This window comes from Larimichthys crocea, chromosome X (genome assembly GCF_000972845.2).
Source record: "Larimichthys crocea isolate SSNF chromosome X, L_crocea_2.0, whole genome shotgun sequence".
NCBI classification, from domain to species: Eukaryota; Metazoa; Chordata; class Actinopteri; family Sciaenidae; genus Larimichthys; species Larimichthys crocea.
In genome coordinates this window covers 5,728,133-5,747,193 of record NC_040020.1, presented here as the reverse complement: position 1 = coordinate 5,747,193, position 19,061 = coordinate 5,728,133, and the positions used below count along the sequence as shown (strand labels likewise).

Here is a 19,061-nt window from a genome sequence, read left to right as displayed (position 1 = left end):
AGAAAGCCAGAGAAAGGCAAAGCATCAACTACTGGAACATTTTCCACCTAGTACTAGTACAAGAGAGAAAGACCAACATTTGACTAATAGCATGAACATTTTTGTCAAGGCTGACACTAAAAATGAATTTCATCAGTGTTTCATTTTTGATAAATGCCCGACACAGATTACAAAAAACAAATCACGTACCAAGACGAACGTCTTTTTTTTTTTTACAAAGGCTAAAAAGTGAGAACTGTGCCATAACCACGGAGCGCAGTGAAGTGTAACTGCTAAAAATGTATTCAACTGGTCAACATACAATGAGAGCGAGTTGCATTTCAAATTTAATAATCTCCCGGGGAACAGGGAACACGATTTAAGAGCCACTATTTTCAGGCTCATGTTGGAGTGTGCTGCGTGTTGATATATGAAGGATTCACTCGTCAGTTTATTCTGCTGCTCCTGCGACAGTTTAGCTCTTGATAAAAGTTACTGTGAGTGGAATATTGATTTTTAAGTTAGGGTAAATTAGGATGATTAGCATAGTTTGAGGCAAATGCAATGCAATTTCTACAAAACGATAAACAAAAAAAGTACACGAATAAAACTTGTTCTTATTTAATCAGGAATTGATTTAGACTTGACAGCTAAATTTCAGAATATTTCTTTCCCTAATAACATTATTAAGACTAATAACGCTGTTAACATTACTACTGTTACTCTTGTAATTACAATAATGGCAGTTATACCACCACAGAATACGATCACATAAAAATGACCCCTACAATAAAAATAGTGTTACATTGTACTTGCTCATAGACGTATTATAGAGCTGGATATAGGACCCACTGAATATCTGCAGCAGTGTTTCTCCTGCTCACCTCACCTGCAAGTTTTTGCTCAGCCCCTAGACTTTACATTGTGATGATGTCACAGATTTTTGAATCGCTTTTATTAGCTTGAGGAAAGTATTACAGACATAAAACCTCCATGGATCAAAAATTCATAATAGAAGAAGTCATAATCAACCTTGTTTACAGCCATCCTTATATCTATAATAGTGGAGAAAATGCTTTTTCTTTTTCTTTTCTGCAATACCGCGAGTGGCCACTGGACGTAAGGCTGAGCAGTGACACCATGACGTACGGTAACAAAAACATAACAATTGTTAATTTCAGGTGATTATACACTCGGGCTGTTCCTTTAATCTCAATTGACTGTCCATTCAGGATGGTTTTGCTCACTAGCGTCCTCCATTTTCTTAGCAAACAACATAGCTTAGTTTACCGATAGGTCAGTAGCAAGCAAAAGGTCAAGCTGATAGTGGAGCGTCCTTTGCTGGAGCAGAAGGCAAACGGAGACTGAAAACTGTAAATTCTGAAGTCAAACAGGTCATTACAGCTTGAATATTAACCACGTTGGAACGAATGCTGGAACTTTGAATTAGAAGTGACAGCCCTATTTTACTAACTAAAACATATTTCTCCCATATTCTCTAAATAAAGACGGCTAAATCGTACACACTGGACCTTTAATTACAACGTGCTCAACTCGAACACTAGTGACTGTTTAGACAATGTGCCTCTCAATATGATATAACTGATTTGAGCAAAGAAAGAAGTCTCAACGTGAAGTGCCAATGGGTCCAGATTTGAATTTGGACTTATTTATGTGAATCTACTTGCTTCACAACAAATAACTGCATTTTCAGTGCTGCACAGTTGCATATTGATTTGGGATTTAAGCATAGTGAACCACTCACTTTGAGTTGCTGCCCGAGCTGAGGCTGGTGCTAAGTGGGGCATGGTCACTCCTCTCTGTAGACATCTCTGAGGCCGAAGCTGACGACGACTGGGACGATACAGACTCATTGCTGCCCATTGATGTCTCATCTGTAGTCAGGCTGGAACTATCTCCCACAGTCGACGCTTTAATGGAAAAAAAATAAACAGTGTTTGTTATAATTAATTCCAACTTTTCATTAATTTTATTCTACTGTAAAAGATTCACACGATTCCGGCTTACTGATGATAGCTTGCCTGATAAAACAGCTGAATAATTTATCAATACATAAGGCAATGCTGCATCAACGGGGGACTTTATAAATCAAACTGGTGTCAAAACAGGCGAGACTTACAACCAAGTTTGTATTGTTCATAATAATACGTTTCTGCAGTCATAGACAGGAAGCTCAGAGACACTCGGGAGATCCAAGCTCTTTTATTTCAATTTTACTGTCAAGTAAAGATTCTACTTTTGGGAGATGGGAGAAGCACAGAAGCAACTGTTAATGGAAAAAAGTCGTTTGTTTGGAGCATTTCTTCCCTTTTCACCAGAAAACACGTATCAAAGTGCAAAAACCAAAGCCCATAACTAATTAAGATTGAATTAGTGCTGTTGCATTACTAATTGTAATAACAGCATTCTTGGTCATTCTACATTAAACATGTATGGAAGCATAGCATTATTGGAACTGATTCATTTAAAAGACTCTGCACATCCACACAGGTGTTTTCAGTTACGATGAGCCCCAGCTCAGGTTGACTGTGGATGGAGCTATGCTGGGAATTATGCCAGATCGCCAAACTTCCCCTTAGAGGTTTAACAGAAGGGTGAGGGAGCTGTCAGTCAAGCACTGTACATGACCATACAGTCTTGCCCAATCAGGCAAAATAAGTGGGTGGACCATTGCTGTGTGGGCCTTAAATATAACACAGAATGTTCGAAGACATTAGGTAATTACATTATTAACATCATTAGCAGTCAAAATGTTAATGTTTTATGTCTTTTGTCTCAGTGAGTTGGCTACCTGTTAGCGATTAGCTGGTGAACACAGCGAGTGTTGCATTTAACAGCTCAAGAGGTAGAGATTTCCCTCAGGAGTTATAGAAACCAGAAACTTTCTAGAAACATGACTCAAATAATGACAATACTGTTGGAAAATGACTGTTGCAAACAAGTTCGCCATATTAATTTGGGTAAGGCGATAATATGTCAATGTTGTGGTCACAACTTGTTTCCGCTGCCTCCAAGTGGCCAAAAAAAGAAATACATATCTGATCATAAACAAATGAAATGTTTGTTATTATTTGTCTGCACCACTCTAAGGCTTCCTAACATGAATACTCTGATCAATGCACTTCCCTGCACATGGTATGCTGTCACGTCTGCCAGGAAATTAGATACATAGTGTCCTACAAGGGTAGATATAGCCACTGTTTCCCCCTTCATCGTCCTTAAATGTGCTTTTACCCACTGAATACTAGTGGGAAACTTACTTTAAAACCATTAAGTGAAAAACACAAAGGTTAAAAATGGATTATGCCTTTCATCCCTGATATTAAAATAACCCATGGTAAAAGCTGGAGCGAGGGAGGTAAAGAGAGGCAATCTGGTAAGCAGATTTAGATTCCTTTTGTATTGCGGAGAGGAAGGGATTTGGCTGGCCCCGGATCAGAAATTTCTGGAGTTAGATTGTTTGGGTCAGCAGGTCAGACGATCAGCTCACCTGATGCACAGGAGAGAGGCCCCGATCATTGTCTCCCATTTCATCAAGTATCAGAGATAGCTGAAGTGAATTTTAAGCATTTTAAAGTAAACAAGGGCGCTCAAAGTCAGAGATGCAAATCTCTCCACACAGTATTACAGAGAGGAGGCAACTGAGTTCAGTGTGTCATTTGTAGACACCACTATGGGTCTTAGTGGTTACTAGGGAACGGACTACGTAACCAATGAATTCAGAGCACAGCAGGATTAAGGGGTAAATTTGCTCAGTTACCAGTTTATGTGGTGCACCTAGCTAAAACTACAGCAATACAGTCCAATAACCCTGCAATAAATCCAACCCTCATGAAGGTTATAACATTACATTTTTGTAGAAACAGTTTTAGAGAGCTGTTGATTCAATTGTAAGATTTCAGAGGATGTCATTAGGGTATGGAGGGAGACGTTTCTATGACTAAGCCTACTTTCATTTACAAATGAAGTGTACCTAATCAACTGGCAACTATTTGCATTAGTACAGTGTAGTACATTAGTACATAAAAGTTTCTCATTTGTGATCTCAAATGAACAACTTGTGTACACAGATGAGCAATTCAAACCCTTAAATTATTTTTAAATGTGTGTTCTTTATATACTTTAACTACATTACATCTGTGGGATGGACATGTCACTCTCTGACTGATTAGGGCAAAACAAAACGGGGAAGAGAGGTGGCTAACAGGAACACAACGATGAAATAATGATGCAAAATATGAAAATTCATGCCAATTGTCGGGGTAATACACATTCATAATGGTATCTTTGACTATTCTTAAACACATTTTACAGGGTTAAAGATGTTTATGTGTTTGTGTTTGGATGCTACAACTTTGTTGACAAGTTATTAATTTGACAGCATGCATTTCTAATTAGCATGTGAACAAATTATAAACAGATTTGCTCCTGACAGCTTCTGTGCTTCATAAATATATATGTGTATATGTGAGCTGCATATTTTCTGTATCACTAAGTTAGTTTATCAGAGAAAAGGGAGGACCAATCTAACTTAGGCTTAATTATTCTACAATGTATACTCAGTTCTGTTAACATAGTGAGCAGTGTAAAAATATACAGGTGCACGTGTGTATGCTTCTTACCATTCTGTATATCTAGAGCTTGTGGATTGTAGACAGCCAGGGGCCGATTCTGTCGACTCAGCTTCTTGGACTGCCTTGTGGGAGCGGAGAATACTGGGGCAGCAGGTGAAAGAGGGCATGACTCGGGTGCATCTGCAAAGATCTGAATACACAACACGAATAAGTCTCTACCAAGACCATAAGTCACAGTGCAGATACTCGGAGAGCGTCGAACAGCAGCAACGCCACGTCCTCAACTGACCTCACTTAGTGAATGAGTTCTGAAAGGCTTTATATAGTGGTAGATGAATGGAAAAGGCCATTTGCAGCCACGGCATGTGCTTCTAGGGAAAGCTGAGCAGCTCATTGATTGGACCCTAAAAACTGCATGTGAGAAGATTTAGTTTGTGCCAAAATAAACAAGAGCAGCTCCACATGTAACGCAATCACATCCCGTCCAGAAATCTGGGTCTAAGTTAAGGTGACATTTCTCCTCAGAGAAATTGACCCACTCTCTGAAAGAGTGGAGAGTAAAATAAACAGGGTTTGGACTTGAGGAGGGTTGGCCAACTGGCGCAGCCTGTTTTCACCGGGCCGTGTTTACATATAAACTTCAGATGTAGAGTTAAAAGAGAATAGGGCTGCAGAGGAGAGGAAGTCTCAGCAGAGCCTCCGAAAAGGATCACAGACGAGGAGAGGAGGGGAGTAGGGAAGGGAGGAGAGAGAGAAAGTGGCAGAAAAAGTGAGACAGAGTGTGAACGGGAGAGGCAGACACAGAGGAGGGGGCATGAGAGAGAAAGTTTGTAGGAGAAAAGCAGATAGAAAAAGTGAGAAATCTGATATGGCTGAGAGTTTCTGCTGCCTCCCTCTCTCCCTCTCGCCTCTCTCTGCAGATGGAGGTGAATGTAAAACAGAGTCTACTGTTGGTATCTGGGGGTATCAACAGTCTAGAGCGGGACTAAGCTGTGAGGGAAGTTAATGCCTGTCTGTCTGTCTGCTCAACTTTTCCCTTGCTCTAACATGCTGTACTTTCTAAAATGCTCTTGCTGCATTCTAACACTACATCCTTTATCACCTGGACGGTGTTGGATACCTCTGGGTAGTCTCAGAGACTAGTGGTGTACACCGTGCTGCTGGTGTTGTTTTAGCACATTTGTATACCCCGTTGGTTTTCACCAGGCCTCTGTATTCTCTCACACCCCATTTTAGATTTGTGAGCTTGGGTGGAGACATTAGTCACAACGCGCATCATCTTCCATTTAATGAAGCTGGAGGAAAAAATAAAAATCACTAAAAGCTCCAGGTTTCATCTGATTCTACGCAGAGTGCAGAGCTGCTCCACACAGATTAGAAAACTAATCTCAAACCTTTTTTCTCTTTTGACACGGACAATTATCCCCCTTTGAGGATTGACGCTGATTAATGACATTCTGCAGAGATTACATGATCCCATGAACTGCAGGTTATGATGAACCAAAATAAATGTATTTAGGCTGGCAAAGGACCTTCCAAATATCATTAAATATATATGTAAATCTACAGAATAATCAAGATACTGAAAATGAAGAGAAAACCATGTGTTTAATCCTGGTATGAGCACTTGGGGCTCCCCCTATTGACCAGATTGAAAAATTCTGGATATTAAACTGCTGTCTACCACCTCTGTACATTAATAACTGGATGAAGGGTATCCTGTCCCAAGGGTTTAAGTTGGTACATGTTTCATTATGTGAGAACTTTATTCCTGCTCATTATTTTGTAGTGCAAGCAATAAATACAATACGCATATATCCAAACAGACCACAAAGTACCTATTATTTAATATGATGCATTTTCATTGCTGGAACATTTGCACAAAGAAGCTGCCTTTTACGGTGGATGAGTCGGGTTTTTTGTGTGAATATACACAAGTCTAAACAGTCTTAACAAACAGGACCTACAGAAGAGAAGAGCAACACATCCACCCTAATTGAGATTCTCACTCTACCCAAATGAAATTCTGGTGTCAGGTACAGTACAGCATGTGCCAACAGAAACTGCCAAATCGAAACTTTAGAGCAAAACAGAAAACTTCAAAACAATAGTAAGAAAGCGCTCAGTGCCAAGAAAACCAGGACTTACAAACATTAGATCTTCTGCCTCGCTTGCACATTTATTATCCTTCAGTATCAAGTAATTACACGCCACCCAGGTTGGTAAACACAAAAGCTGCTGCGCGCAGCTTACTGATGTCATGTCACCTGATTCAGATTTCATTTGGTGCTATCATTATACCTTGTGCTGCCTAGCTTTTAGTAAATATAGTTCAGGGTGGCAAGTGGAGACACAATTATATACAAAACGTTGCACTGAAAGAATGAATCGTGGAGGTACAGTCAGTGCAGCAGAGATTTAACCGATCAAAAACAGACATTTGGGGAGAAAATGGGATATAATACCGTAGAAAGACTTTCTCTCGAATCTTATAGAAATGGTAGTAATTACTTCCACTGGAAGATACTGTGCTATGAGTAGACGCTTCCAGTTTTCAGGGAGTGTTCAGTTTCAAGTGCATCACTTTGTGATAGCACAGTTGATACAGTGGCCTGACAAATCCCAATTTTGAGCGTTACCTTTTCATGGTGTTCGATGAGGATCTCCACCACAATGTTCTGGAACTTCAGATCCATGATGGCAGCGACCGTCTCCTCCTGTGGCCTCATTAATGTGGGACCAAACACGACGCCCAGGTTGGCCACGGTCATCAGATTCTGTTTACTGTGAGCTGCCACACTGAGGAAGATAACAACTCATATTATACATGTTTTTCTCCACTTTTCAATGTCACTGATGTGAAATGTCATTTAGGCAGAATAAGACTATGCTAAAGTGAGAAACAAAAACCTCTTGACATGACCCCATTCTTGGTGTTCTGGTTAACAAGGGACTGTACTTCAACTGTAATATATTGTTTTAAAAAGTTTTAGAATGTGAAAGGAGTTCAATTATATAAGCAAACAAGAACATTAAGCCAACTATGGCTTAGCTACTGTCTGAAAAACTTGACATTCAGTGCAGAGTTCCCATGCACTGAAGTAAGTAAGTCAGATCCTGAAGCATCTCATCTTGTGACCAATTTAGTGAGTGGATGACAGCCTAAACAATAGCGGCATTCAGTAAATGTACAGCATTTGCTGTGTAAAATTGCTCCTCTGTTCATTTTCCCTAAAGGTTAATGTTTCATTTCATAAAACTGTAATAGTTTTTATGATGTCAACAGAGAGGTGGTCTCCGTTTTAGACAATAATGTCACAATAAGCAAGCATATCAAATATCCAGAATAGTCGGGAGATCTTGATGGACCCTTCATTTAACTTTTTTATTCTCTGAAATACAAAAAGCAACCACAGTATTTTGAGATAAAATGACAACTCATGACATCTTTGTCAACAACAGTAATCTGAAGCAAATCCTAGCCAATACTCTTAACAAACCTACTCACACTTATTTAAACATTAACTATATATATACATATATATATCATCAGATAAAAATGAGAACATTTGTGCATCTAGACGTTTGGAAGTTACACACATGCCATTGATTCCAACAATTATGATACTTCTGGCATTGTATATTCGGATTGTTTTCAACAAAATGGTAATGATATTTGACACAGAGGAATGATGGATGTTATTAAATGATCAGTTTTGATATCAGGACATCTTCAGTGTATGAAACTTTATCTTAGGAGGTCAAAAAAAGTGAAGGGATTTCACACTTCACACTGCGCATCTGCAGAGAGACAGTTTAAATAGCTTCAAAGGATGCCTTTGAAGACAAAAAAAATTGGTGACAACTCACATTTATAACATCTCTGAAACCATTTCAGATAGCAGTGTGAAATTCTGGCTTTGCTTCCTTCCCCTGCAGGACATGCACACACGCCAACTTCAGAAAAATATTCGAGTCTCTCCAGTCTGGAGAATTTCACGCTGGATAATCCAAATTCAATTTCAATAGCGCTGCCTTTTTACCAGAGCCTGATTCTGCAGCGGGTTTCTATGAAATAAGATCCACCAGACTTTCACTGCCTCAGGGAAGAGGGATTATTTACTTATCTTCAATTTGCTCATATTTAGTTTATAAAAAGCTTGCCGAGGTAAAACCTTGTAATGTTAGCTAACATTATTTCTTAAATCTTTCTTCCTATCTAATCTCACAAATGGAGTGATGCACAATAGTGGTCCATCCAGGGGTGTATAGAGTAATCTCAAGAGAGAGCTTAATTTGAGAGGTCCATTTCATTTCACTTCACTGGTGGGCTGCACAACGGCATACTGAACAGGTACGGTAGGCTACACAATCCCCCCCCCCTTCCACAACTTTAAATGCACACCAATGTGACCTAAGAAGGCATAAAAAAATGTTATGCTAGCAGCATCAATCTTCTTACCCAGCAGCCAGTGAGTAGACAGAGAGGAGATGGAGTGACAGCAGGGAAGGGGGAGTGAAGAGAGTGGGAGTGAGGGAGATAGAGAGAAAAAGCATGTGGAGTGAGAATGAGGAGACAGACAGGAAGAGCAGAAAGAGAGAACTGAGAGAGAGAGGGGGTGGAAACTGGGTGAACTATGACCAAGGATGAACACTCACTTGGCCAGATGCTTCATAAGCAGCCCGAGGACTTGTCGATTCCTCTCCGGTAGTTTGTGGACCAGGCAGTGGACGCCTTGGATGCGAGACTCTGGACTACCGCCCTCTGTTCAAACGCAGAAGCAGCCATGCACTCGCATTAAACAACAAGGATTTCACTGTGCTCCTCAGGTGGCAAAGAGCCAAACGCAGCTGCGATCGAATACTGTACAACGCTAGCAAAACAGCAAATTTAAAGAGATGATGGTATACACATATATGCTATTGATTTGAGCAGTGCACAGTTTGGAGTTTAAAAGGTACAGAAACACCAAATCAAAGTCATTTAGTGGAAGAATTGAACTGTCTGGTACTTCAAAAGTCCTGAAAAAAACTTAAGGATACATTGTGGAAAATCAAAAATTGAGCTAAAGTTAGTGGACCCTTAAGGACACAATGATCAGAGGCTATCACCCTCTAATATGAGGGCTGCGGATGATCCATTCCAGTTTAAGTAAGAGAAGAAGAGGTGTGATAGTGATATATGGTGTGAAGCCTCCCAGAATTTGGCAGCAGGGACCACTATGCTGGCGAAGGAGATAGCTTTACGTTACTGTCGCTACCGTATAAAAGGGTTGTGTTAAAACCCCCAAGATCATCTCTTAAACATTTCCTCACACATGGGCATCTGACCGCCCACACACCAACACACACACACACACACGCACATACACAGGGAGACACACAAAATATCATTACTATGGGAACGACAAGGATTTAAACATGGAAAAAAAGCTTCTTATGGCTGCTGTCATCCATCAAAAAAAACATTCATTGCTAATCCATTTTTTCCCCCTCGTTATGAGGGCATTGCGAGCGCCTGATAAAAATGTCAACCTGATCCAGTTATAGCACTTGTTGTAATAAGATTCAAGTTTGGCTTGCTTTAAAAACATTTCATACGTAAATGTTGTAACGTGGGTGAAAAAAAAAAAGAAAAGTGCCTTTTTTCTGTTCAAGGTCACTCACTGGATCATTTGAGGGCATGAAAATTACAGAATAATTATCATCTCAAATCTTTTAGCTCGAACCTTTGATGGATTATTTGGCCACACATGTTTAGTAGCTGAAATTATCTGAGTGTCCTCACATGGTGGATTTACTACCACACATGTTGTACAAAAGGTACAACATTACACTTTTTAAAGACTCCTGATCAATGTCTGAAGACTGTGGATGGATCCTAATTAGCATTCAAGGCACAAACGGACCAATAGCTTTCAGACTTCAGACTTTACACACTGTACCTTTAAAAGATTTGGCAAAATACGTGTTTTCAATAACTCACTGAAGAAGAAACTATTAGATTTCAGTGCCTATACTTACGAAATGTCCATTTCATACTGCTACGGCACGTTTACTCTGTTGTTTGCTTATGGTGTGTATTCATAGAGGTGGTCAAACTTACTCGCGGGGCTAATAAACTCTTTGTAAAGTCCATAGGTCATCAACGGCTCAGGAAGGCTCCTTCAAAAAAGAGAGTGAGAGAAAGAGAGAAGGTTGGTGGGGGTTGGATGTGGAAGTGAGAGTTGAAGTGAGCGAGGGGGGACAGAAATAGCCAGCACACTGTTTTATAGGGTCTGCACACAGCAATGATTAATGTGGCCAGGCCAGGGGATGGAATTAGATGGCGCACGCATTGAGATAACCAAGTTCATCTGAAGGTACTTTCACACTGCAGCTGGCCAGTGGCCAAAGGTACTTAGCCTCAGAGGAAACTGAGGAGATTGACCCTGCTTTATTCCAGCAGGCCAGACACAAAAGTAAAAGGCAAGTCAGAGTAACACTCTGCGTGCTTTAACATAGCATAACAATATGAATATGCTATGTTAGCAGTGATTCAAAATGACTAAGTGTTGCAGTGAATGTTGCTTGACTAAACAGAGTAAAGCTTGTCGTTATATTGGGCACTGAAACTGTGATAGTGTTTATAGCTTTATTTTTGTTATTCTGCATTTGACTGTTTGTCGACCAAACTTCTACAAAATTACTGCCAACTACTTTTTCAATTTGACATTCAGATCGGATTATTTTCACAATCATAGCATCTCACAGCAAAGTCAACAGGATTTAATTGTGCAAGTGACAGAGAATTTAAATCAAAACACATTTTTTTTGCATGACAATATGGATTGATGACGGTCTGGAGCAAAAACCTTAATTATTTGAATACAGTGCAATACATAAATCAGTTTCCTGGAAAAAAAATCACTGGGATTGTGAGAAAAACAGGCAAATTCCACACTCAGAAAAATACAACTTTTCTTTGATTTAAGTGAGCAAAACAAACTCAATTTGCTGCTAACTGCACATGTTTACAAAAACAAATAGCCATTTAAATGAAAATGTCTCAGCTTCTCGCAACCAAACCACATTTTTAATCTTTGAACTTCACCCACACTATCTGTCAACCTGGAAGGAGTTGGTGAATGTGGAACAGGCGCACAGTAAGCAATGTGACCTCGCAAGGAGTTAATTATACCGAGGCATTTTGCATAATTAACTCTCTAGCCATTTAGAAAAAAAAAAAAAAAGTGTCGACAAAGGATGAAATGTTTCATATTCAAGTGAGTAGAGGCTCTTTCGTATTTGTCAAAAGAGAGATTCATTCAGCACTGGTGTTTAGTTGGTCAGAAATGGATTTGCATAGCAACTCTGAATAATACAGTTTTGTGGCTTATAGATGAATCAACTTTGTGAAATGACTCGAAACTAGTCACATCACATTCTCAGTTTGAATGCATCAGTACAAGGACAGCAAATTGTGAAACTTAACTTGAATCTTAAAATGTGTTCAGAGGTCACATTAAAAAGAGAAATTCAAGTTTAAGATATGATTAGCAAATGATCTTATTTCTTATTATTATTCTCATGTAATTATCAAAGTTTATTGAGCTGGAACTAATGATTTTTTAATACCGTTTAATCTACTGATTCTTTTTAACATTTTATTGGTTTGTCTTTAAAGAAGTGCTGACAGTCTAAAGTGACCTGAGGCTCGTTTTATTTAGCCAACGGATAGAAGAAACTTTAAAATTTTTAAATCTAAACAACAAGAATGAAATTTCCACATTTGAAAAGAAGAAAACACTGAAATTTGGCATTTTTGCCTGAAAAAACAAAACAAAATCATTAATCAATTATCAAATTAGTTGTCAATGAATCTTCTGTCAACTGTCTAATCGATTAACTGTTAACTCGAGATGGTCTATGTCTTTAATCACACCCATTCTTACCTCAAATAAAGCTTTAGTGCACTTGTTATTGTCTTAACGTCCCAGTCCTCGCTGGTGGAGAGATCCACGTCGTTGCTCTTCTCATCTGAATGAATCACAATCATGAAACATATTTTTTAACTGGAAAACTCACTGACTGAGGTAACAACATAAAGCACAAACTATTCTTTATCATATTAACCAGCAAAAGTGTAATTTTGCGGGTAGCCTAGAAAGTCCAAATATGCAATATAAATATGTAACTTGTAATTAGCCATGTGAGGATAAAAGCAGTGCTACTAGCCTTGGGGGTCGAATCTAGCCCCAGTGGATATGGAAGGAAGTTACAGCTTCTGTGGAGGGCTGCTGGTTCTATACTCATTACAAGTTTAATTAATCCCTTACTACTTCATTGGCTCCACAGGGACTCCAGGGCTGTGTTGTGCTGCAAAGTCAGGGGGCTTTAGTCACACCTTAAGTAAACTCTGATGAATTACAGAGGATGTGCAATGTGTCAATGAAGTGCGGTGAGTTAGACACATGTACTCCACAGGCCTCAGGTCACCACACTGACTTGAGCTTCGTGGGTGGTGGTTGTGGTCTGTGTCATTGGGAAATGTTTTTTTTTCTTTTTTCTTTCCACTGCAGTGAGGACGACTGCGTGTTTCTCTCCGCCTGCTCCGTCCACAAAATGGCCTGTCCAATATCAACTGTAAGCAAATGTTTTTGTGGAGTGTCTGCAGCCAAAGCTGTGTCTCTCCAAGTATATATGTTGAAATTGATGAGATCTGCACAGGCTCTGTAGTCTCACACAAACGGGCTCGGTTAGGTCAAGGATGCAGAAACACAATTCTGGCAGTAGCGGTCGGAGCAGTATTGATCATGAGGCTGCTAACCGCAAAGCAGAAGCAAAGGTGTAACTCTTTGTTATTTTACATCAGTTATCTAAATTAAGCCTCTGAGGACATTACCACACTGTGTGGGGATTTAGCATCGGCGCTAAAGCTGAAACTGAAGCTACCACCCATAACTGTCTTAGGTAGAGAAAAAACATTTCACCATTCAGATCCAATCCAAAAGAAAGGTCTGGTAAACTAGATGGAAGAAAGTGTGAGCAAATGTACCAGCTGTTACAGCCTGGAGCAGTGGGACAACATGTGACCCCTTAAGAAGAAGAAAACCTGTATCACTACTGGTTTCCTATATGTTCAAGTTATGACCATTTCCCTTTCTATCTTTTTAATAAGGACCCCTTAAGCTGCCACTGTACTTTTTTTTTTCAGAAGCTTGTGGTCCGGATGGTTAAATAGCTTCAGAACCCCCCCCCCCCTTTGTTACATCAGGGGGTCGACATCCGATCATTTCTGCAACTTTCCGAAACTGACAAGCTGACATTCACACCCACTTGATGCCGTGATCGGCCAGCATTGGCCACTGCTGAGGTGAGAAAAAGATCCAAGGCTTGAACTTCTTTTTTTTCTTCCTTTCTTACATGTGAACAGCTGAGCGCTACACTACATCTTCCGGTAGAGAATGTCCCAAAATGTGCACTGTTCTATTTAAATAATATCGCGTCGCCCAGCATCTTAATGGCAGTCAACACTGCACTCCACTTCCTTTGGATGTGTGGGACAACTATACACATTTGATTGACAGCACGTTGTACAAAGTAGCTCTGTTTGAGCATAACCTGACCCTTAGATTTGTCTTGGAATCCCTTTGTGGGAGTCCTGACCCTCAGCACCAGCTTAGAGGGCTCAGACTGACCAGATTAACACATTTGGTAGCTGAACTCAAAAGGGCCAAGCTTTAGCTGCTGTGTAAGAGGCACCACAGTTTATTGTAATTTAAGTGAACCTTTAAAGTCACTGTCTTCTGAACTGATAATATTTAACAGAAGTGAGAAGCAGCATAAACTTTTTTTAGCATCTGGTCAGCTGTCTGGAATAAACTGGCCACCGTGTTTGGAAACATCATCCAGCGTTTTAATACATTAATGTTCATTTCCGCCTTACATCCTAAAAATATGGAATGTATCGAGTAGTTCTTTGGAAACATCTCACATCAGTCCTCAAATTTGCCTCACTCTGCAATTATATCTATAGAACTAAGAAGTCTAACTCAGCAACACCATACACTCTCTTGCCTCGTGCTGTACAACAGACAGGTCAGAGACAGAATGGATCTCACTTTTACAGTCTTCTTCCTGTTATATTGTTGCCTGACATTTAATAGGTGTCGTTCGCTTTGTTTGTACTGTAATATGATGGGAGACTCGTTTTCTATCACTCTGTCCTCTCTGATTGGACCACGGCCATGTCGGTGGGTGAGAGATGAAAAGGAGGAGGAGTGGGAGGATCCGAAGTCTTTCTTCAGGGTTTAAAAGCTTGCTTCACCCACTCACTGTGAACTGCTGTATGCATGAAATGTTTGTGAATGTGTTGGTTTGTGTAGAAGTAGTACTACCTCTGTCATACACATGAGTCAATACAGAGATAAAATATAACTTGTGGTCTGGGCAGCTTAATGTATTTTATATGATTATCCAGTAAACCAACATTTGCAAACATTAAAGTGCAAGAAATATATGTATTCCACCCACATTCATGTGGAATATCAAGACCACAGACGAATGCTTCTTTTACCATAATCAGGCTTTAAAGAAACTCCTTAGAGTTGCGCAGCAGAGTGTTAATGGAGTTTACAGCATGAGTCGGCAGGTTGAGAGGCTGGAAGGTTTTGGAGAGGAAGCTGAGACAGGCTGGCGGCTGCCTGAGTTTGTTGTCATTCTGAACACAGAGCTGAAAGTGAGCTGGTGTCTGCTGGAGACGGCAGGAAACCAGAGAGCAGACAGAGAGCAATGGAAAGGACAAAGGACAAGCTCTATAGAAAAGGGGTTGAGTGAAAGAGGATTGAAGACAAGTGAGAGGTATAAAAGGAAATCGAGAAAGCGACTGACAGACTAAATCAGCCACGAGCACATGAGAGGCAGTCTTAGTGGTGCGTTAATGAAAGCCAAAAAAGCGCATGGACGTGGATGGGAGGGACCCTGTCTGGTAGTCTGGAGGATATAAAACTGAATGGGAGATACGCCCAGGCACTTGTTGCACTTCAGAGACACTTGGTTTTGATAGGCTGAGTCATGGGCTGATTGTCATTCACAGTCGTTTTAATATCGCCCCGGCAGACACTTCCTTTACGTTAGCACATTCAACTAACTAGGGGCAACCTAATATCACAGAGATAGTGCAGTAGCATATAAATTAAAAATTTTACTTTGCCCCATCTTTTACCAGCAACTCTCTATGCTAATATATTTCCAGAGCAGGAAGAAAACTTACCAATCATTAATGAGAGGAGCTTCTGAACCTTGGAGCTTACCCCGACAACTCTGTACAGGCCTTGGTCATTAATACCTGATAAGTAATAACAATAATGTAACTTTAAAAAAAATAAAAATAAAGTTGCAACATGTTTTACAGGGGAAAGAACACACAACACTGCAAACAATAAAAGAGAAGGCAAACAAACACAATGAAATCATAAATATTTAGATCACAATATTACATATTTACACACGACAACAACCATGTACAGTCAAACTATACACGGATATGTCATTGCAATGTGAACCAAGTTCAGTAAGATAGATTTGCATAATGAAATATTGGCCATGTTGAGAGGGATGAGACCAAAACTGATTTCTGGACTGAAAAAGAGGTCAGATAAGCAAGTGAAGACTTAAGAAAATTAACAGAACTTTAGTACTATGCAATGAAAGGAATTAGTACTATCTACAGTACTCGGTGCCTGCAGTATGTGCCGTCAAGTCTTTTGTTTCAATATTGGAGCAAGTCTGCCCCCTTGTGTACATACAAACATACTGCAACTAATGTTACCTGTTGGAATGCAGCAGTTGGCACGTTTAACTTCCCCCGAGTAGATCTCTATCAATATTTACATATCTCAAGCTCACCTCTCGTCTCTATGGCGCTGATGGAGTTCTTCACCAAACTCAAACCTACGTCATCCAGCTGGGCATCAACTGCAGGTTAAAAAAACAGAAAAACAAACATTTAAATGTGCTGATGAAACTCTACGATTCTCTTCTAGAAATATAAAGTTCGGTACAGCTACTTACTTCCTCTTTCTTTAGTCCAAGTCCTCCCAAGATAGTGTCCAATCTGTTCAAAAACACAAACACCGTCACAGGTTTTTAAACTTTATCAAGCAAGTGCAGGTATATGGGAGGATATTAAAAGAAACTATAAAATGGCTGTTGAACAGAATACAGTTAGGGCTACAGGAGCCAAGTGTGAGTGATAGATGATGACACAGTGCAGGCAGTTGACTCACAGGTTCCTTCCCACCCATGGCCTGCATCCAGAACTTGTGGTCATCCTCTGACAGAGCCTGTACTGTTAGCACCGTGCCTGGCCTGGGAAAAGAGCCACACCACATCAGCATTAGGCAAAGAGTTAGACCTACCATAAAGTAAGGAGTCAGGGGAAGTCAATATAAAACATCAAATGTGCTTTGAAAAAATAAAAAAACACCCTCTAGCAAGGGCACTTGCACCTTGGATTTGCAGTAACTACAAATATGAGCCCCATTAGTCATCCCAGCTGGTTTATGAGACCCACAATCATGTGGGACCAGATGGATATCAAGTTACTCATCCCAATCAGAACGGATGTGTAGACTCGAATTTCCATACTAAATCTGGGGTATTGCTCTTCTATTAATACTACAGAAAAGGGGCAGGGCAGAGTTAAGTTGTGTGACAAAATGAGATATCTATTACAGGAGGGCACAGTAGGGTGTGACAAATCCTCCAGGCTAAGTGTGTGAGTGAGGGCAGCCCTCCAAGACAAATCCTGCTGTCCTGCCCTCTGCAATCTAAAACACATACACAACAACAAGCTAAACTGTAATCAGAAAGCATGTGGAGCTACGGTCTGTTAACTGTTAAAGTGGAATATCACAGAAGATCTATTTCCTCCGTTTAAGAACAAGCCACATGAGAATACTTTGCGCTGTGTTTTGACAAGAGTCATCCAGGAGGATAATGTTTAATAAGGTGTGTCACTTGTGACATAATGTAAAATGATACCTGCAGCTACAAGCACAATATCATTACAGTGCATTTGGGAAATAGTGCTAGGTGATGATGTACCGATCTGTTATGTCGAGTTCTAAGCAGAACCTCCTGTCCAACATGTCTGTCGTTTTGCGGACGCAGGATTTGAGCGTGACAGACTCCGTCTCACCCTGTGAAACACAAAACAAAATAAAAAAACTTTACAGAATGTTGCGGTGACAAACATGATCACAAAAACGGCAAGATGTTCTGAAAAACGCGGTTGAGAAATCATAAAAGAAATCTAAGACTACTCACAATCTTCCCTCCAGATCTGTGGTCAAAAGTCACCATGTGCAGGATCTTCTGCTCTTTGACAAATGTGCTGTAGCGTTTGACCCAACTTGAACCAAACGGAGGTGGCCCTAAAGAAACAAGGTACAGATGTGTCATTCAGTACTATTTGGATAATAACAGTAAGCGTTATCAAGGAAGACAACCGTAACAACAACGTGTGTCAACAAGTGAAGGCAAAAACATATCTGACAAAACAAACCATGCTGCATCATCACTACTGCTACTGGTTAAAGAATTCATTTGAACCGCCATGTTTTGTTCATACTAATTATTCATCATAATTTATTTTAATATGGGGATAAACTGCCACACTTGAAAATCATAGAAGCCCCCCGTCATGATTGGACAGTGTAAATTTGAGAGTGTGTCATGCATTCTTGCCTGTAGTGTGCGTTATGAATGGGCGCAATATGACACCCCGTATTAAAATACATTTGAGCTATTTTAAAAGGTCTCACGTTTTTCCTGTACATAGAGGTAGCCTTCGCAACTGATAGAGCTGGTCTGTCTGTATTCTTGAGGCGTGTCCTTGATTCTTTTCATCAGCTCGTACACTTCTGACCGCGCTCCCTCAAATCGACTCCTCGTCTGGGAGGGAAAGGAAGCAAACACACACACACACACACACACACACACACACACACAGGAAGTCACTCCCTTATAATCAGTGGTTAGGTAGGAAGAGTGTCCTAATGGGAGGCTACTGTCAATCAAAATAATAAACTTCCACTGGAAATCCCGTTATTTTCATGAAATCAATCTAAAACCGAAAATGAAAGAGAGACTAATGGCACTTTAGAGTAGTTCATATCAAGGGTACGGAGTAGAGTTGGTAAGTGTAAATATTGGACTTGCACCCGACAGGTAAACACAGATAATTTCTGTGGCCCATGATGCTCTCTGATTTAATCATGTCCAAGGCCTTTTCTATTCTTGGTTTCTACTTGAATAACATATAAGTGATTGTTGTCATGGTTAGAATCATCTTTATCCAAATTATAAGTGCAATAATAAAACAATATTATTTCTTACATTCTGAATATTGATCTGCAGTGCTCTTTTATAATGGTCAAAGTCCTTGGCAAGCTCGAAACCCTGGTGATAAAAGGTGAAGACTGTCTGAAAGAAGGCCAGCAT

General features: G+C 40.1%; 1 protein-coding gene across 4 annotated transcripts in view; it reads right to left on the bottom strand.

The window, feature by feature from the left end:
- The window catches only part of arhgap10 (Rho GTPase activating protein 10), a 44,618-nt gene that overhangs the window by 9,865 nt on the left and 15,692 nt on the right, over nucleotides 1-19,061 (bottom strand). For all 4 annotated transcript variants that reach the window (XM_027283011.1, XM_027283012.1, XM_027283013.1 and 1 more), the window contains 14 exons: nucleotides 18,957-19,061; nucleotides 18,383-18,512; nucleotides 17,886-17,992; nucleotides 17,664-17,758; nucleotides 16,844-16,925; nucleotides 16,629-16,671; nucleotides 16,464-16,532; nucleotides 15,829-15,903; nucleotides 12,509-12,593; nucleotides 10,681-10,739; nucleotides 9,234-9,339; nucleotides 7,214-7,373; nucleotides 4,623-4,764; nucleotides 1,745-1,910 (listed from right to left, as the gene is read on the bottom strand). In XM_027283011.1, coding sequence (XP_027138812.1) covers nucleotides 1,745-1,910; nucleotides 4,623-4,764; nucleotides 7,214-7,373; nucleotides 9,234-9,339; nucleotides 10,681-10,739; nucleotides 12,509-12,593; nucleotides 15,829-15,903; nucleotides 16,464-16,532; nucleotides 16,629-16,671; nucleotides 16,844-16,925; nucleotides 17,664-17,758; nucleotides 17,886-17,992; nucleotides 18,383-18,512; nucleotides 18,957-19,061 — 1,424 coding nt within the window. The remainder of the gene's footprint in view (nucleotides 1-1,744; nucleotides 1,911-4,622; nucleotides 4,765-7,213; nucleotides 7,374-9,233; nucleotides 9,340-10,680; nucleotides 10,740-12,508; nucleotides 12,594-15,828; nucleotides 15,904-16,463; nucleotides 16,533-16,628; nucleotides 16,672-16,843; nucleotides 16,926-17,663; nucleotides 17,759-17,885; nucleotides 17,993-18,382; nucleotides 18,513-18,956) is intronic.